The sequence below is a fragment of the Morone saxatilis genome, unplaced genomic scaffold (genome assembly GCF_004916995.1).
Source record: "Morone saxatilis isolate NCDOM2014 unplaced genomic scaffold, NCSU_SB_2.0 Contig17, whole genome shotgun sequence".
In the NCBI taxonomy this organism is placed as follows: domain Eukaryota; kingdom Metazoa; phylum Chordata; class Actinopteri; family Moronidae; genus Morone; species Morone saxatilis.
Genome location: NW_023339729.1, coordinates 19,688,604 through 19,691,874, shown reverse-complemented (window position 1 = coordinate 19,691,874; position 3,271 = coordinate 19,688,604). Strand labels below are relative to the sequence as shown.

Sequence of the window (3,271 nt, the reverse complement as noted above, 5' to 3'; positions counted from 1 at the left end):
GATCAATAAATTAAATCAAAAAAAATGTAGTATAATCATGCAAAGTTAATATAACACTGCCGCCTTAATGATGGTCAAAATGTCCGATGACAAAGAGGAAAAACAATCTTAATTCAAATACCAATAACGATTTTGTTTTACTTGTATGGTAATTATGCCAAAAACAACAAAGAGAAAGGCAAATGAACGGAAGTAAGTAAGGACCGGCATTCTACCCTGGAATTTTAAAGAATTATGCTTTAAGCAGAAGCACTGGTTAAACGTCAGGGTCCTGGGAGCTTAGACGGAGGACAGTAATTACTAAAAGCTCAAATCCTCTATGTAGAGGCTTCCTGCAATGCAACTTCTGTTGGCTTTGCATGTTGTGCACAATGATGCTTCTGCACTACAGAGTCACCTTTTTACCTTTAAAATGTCAGAGAATAATGAAAAATGCCTGTTATAATTTCCCAAAGTCCCAGGATTGCAATGCAATTAAGGTTAGAATTCTCAGACACAATACTGCGGACGTATCCTTGATTCATTCACCAAACATGTAACCTGCCGCTTGCTGTGTTGTATGTGTGTGTCTGCAGGTACCGGCGATGTTGTGGCCATAATGATCCCAGAGCCTAAAGGTCGTGAGATTGTGGCTTTGCTGGAGCAGCGCGTTGTGGTCACGATGCACATCACCATAGGAACCCGCAACCTGCAGAAGTACGTGAGCAGAACATCGGTGGTGTTTGTATCCATCTCCTTCATCGTTCTCATGATCATCTCCCTCGCCTGGCTCGTCTTCTACTATATCCAGAGGTTCCGCTACGCTAATGCACGAGACCGCAACCAGGTATGACTGTGTGCTCCTTGTTCAATCAGAGTATAACTCTACAAGCTAATGTGTATCTGTCTAAAAGGGATACTGACGGTGCTGTAGTGCTGTGGTCTTATTGGCCCATGCATTTTTCCATCTGGTGATGGCTCTGTAAGGCTATAAGGAGAGGCCCCAACTAGCAGCTCTAATTGTAATTGTAATGTTATTATGACAGCTGCCCGAGAAGACGTGGCGAACCAGTGAACCATCAACCAATTCAGCTTTCTGGCCGTTTAAACAAACCATGCAAATACTTGCTATTGCCATCTTTATGAATGTCTGCCTCTGACGTTCTTGTGGCGTCTGTTATGACAGTCATTGTGCCTGTTATGATAGGAGCCAGTGCCATGACAACCATTGTTTGTGTTTTCTACATTGAATTATGTTGATTTATGTTTTTTAAAGAATTCAGCCATTTTGAACAAATCTGCTCTCAGTTTATTCCCAAGGCAGCCCAGTCAGGTAAAGCCGTTAAAGCATGTAGGTGTGTTTGATAACTATTAATCTGTCGCCACCTGTTCTTCCAATATTTGCTAGGGTTTTTTTTTTTATTAAACAAGCAACATTTTCCTTAATGCAGAGAAACTGGAAAATAAATCAATATAGTAATAAATGACAAATACCCAATGTGATACCTGCATACTGCTGAGTCACAGACTTTTTTTTGTCCACTATTAAAAACCTGCTGGTGTCTGTGATAAAGTTTTTTTTTTTTATGTCTACAGAGACGTTTGGGAGATGCTGCCAAAAAGGCCATCAGTAAGCTGCAAGTACGCACCATTAAGAAAGGAGATAAGGTAAATGATGTTCCCTTTCCCATAAACTTTAAAGCATGTTTAGCTAAAAAGTAAGTTTAAAAGTATATTTAAAATAAATGTCTTTGCCCTTATTTGAATTATACAGTACTTTTTTGCTATATAGCTATAGTTTAGAATTCATTGGTCTGTCATTTTGCATGTCTTCTATTTCTTTCTTGCCTGTGTTCTGTGTTTTAGGAGACTGAATCAGACTTTGACAACTGTGCAGTTTGCATTGAAGGTTATAAACCCAATGATGTTGTAAGGATATTACCATGCAGGTAATGGTTGTGTGCTTAATCTTTGTTGTACATACTGTAGCTTAAAAACTAGGTGATATTTAACATGATATTTCACTGCATTGTAGTTTCACATGTTTTATTTGTGCACTGCTTTCTTATTTGGTCAGACACGTCTTCCATAAGCACTGTGTAGACCCGTGGCTGCAAGACCACCGTACGTGTCCCATGTGTAAAATGAACATTCTCAAAGCGTTGGGAATCCCAGTAAGGTTCTTTTACATATATACATATTTTATTTTAAGAACATTTAATTGACTGACTAATCTAAATCTAAAGTGCAAAACATAAAAGTAATGAATCCTCATTCTATGCATGAGAGTGCCTTTAAAGACATCTCGCATGTTCCAGCTCAACGCGGACTGTTCAGACGATATTCCTCCAGACTATGAGACATCTGTCGGGGGTGCACCCACCAACCCCATCAGTGGAGCGAGTGAAATCACAGTTAACGAGAGCTCGGTGGTTCTGGATCCAGCTGGAAGAGCAATGATCCTTCAGCAGCTCCACCCTAACGCAGAGACAGAACCTCAGGCAGGAGAGGAGAGCCGCATCATTGCCAGCAGTGAGTACGCATTTCTAACACAGAGTTAATTAACTGACTTTCTGACATATAGCTAGGCTGGAAAGTTGGGACATTAAATTTGAATCCACACAAAGTTGTCACCACCTTCTCCGTGTGTCCTGTGCTTGAAAATAGTTTGGGGCATTGGAAAATTCTGCGGATGAAACAAGATTTTCTGTCCTCCATCCCACAGAGGAAACCAGCTTTTTTAACTGTGTGCTCGTTCTGGTTTTACACCCCTTTTGTTGGTTTTGTCATTAGAGGGTTGAATGGTTTATTCTGAGGTCTAAATCAGGCCAGCAGCCACCTGGTCATTGTTCCCCATTCAGATCCTCTTGTGCAATACAGGAGGGTAAGAATAGTGTTCCCTTTCCAGGATGTCTCAACCTAACCCACATACACTCACATAGCTGTTAAAGTATGTTGTACATTTAAACGTACAATATGTCATTTCTGTTGCTAGAGGGTCTCTCACGTCAAACCAGCAACAAAAGACGGTGTTTGGTGACGTCCTGAAGTATCGTGGGATCATGGGAGTTGTTTCCTTAAACCACTATTGCCGTCATAAATAAATATAAAAAGTCAATTTATGACACCTTCTAGCAGACAACCACAACTCATGCACAAAGGCAATATGACACCATTTACAGGCGAGCTGAGAGATGCAACGTTACCCGAATAAAATTACAGATTTCTCTGAGCTTGAACATTGTTGGAAACATTTGGGATAATGCAGGTACATACCTCAACAAAATATACA

General features: G+C 40.3%; 1 protein-coding gene across 1 annotated transcript in view; it reads left to right on the top strand.

Moving 5' to 3' along the window:
* rnf150a (ring finger protein 150a) overlaps positions 1-3,271 on the top strand; it is a 17,550-nt gene that overhangs the window by 7,822 nt on the left and 6,457 nt on the right. The window contains exons 2-6 of the mRNA XM_035659455.1: positions 576-826; positions 1,576-1,647; positions 1,846-1,928; positions 2,057-2,153; positions 2,298-2,511. Coding sequence (XP_035515348.1) covers positions 576-826; positions 1,576-1,647; positions 1,846-1,928; positions 2,057-2,153; positions 2,298-2,511 — 717 coding nt within the window. The remainder of the gene's footprint in view (positions 1-575; positions 827-1,575; positions 1,648-1,845; positions 1,929-2,056; positions 2,154-2,297; positions 2,512-3,271) is intronic.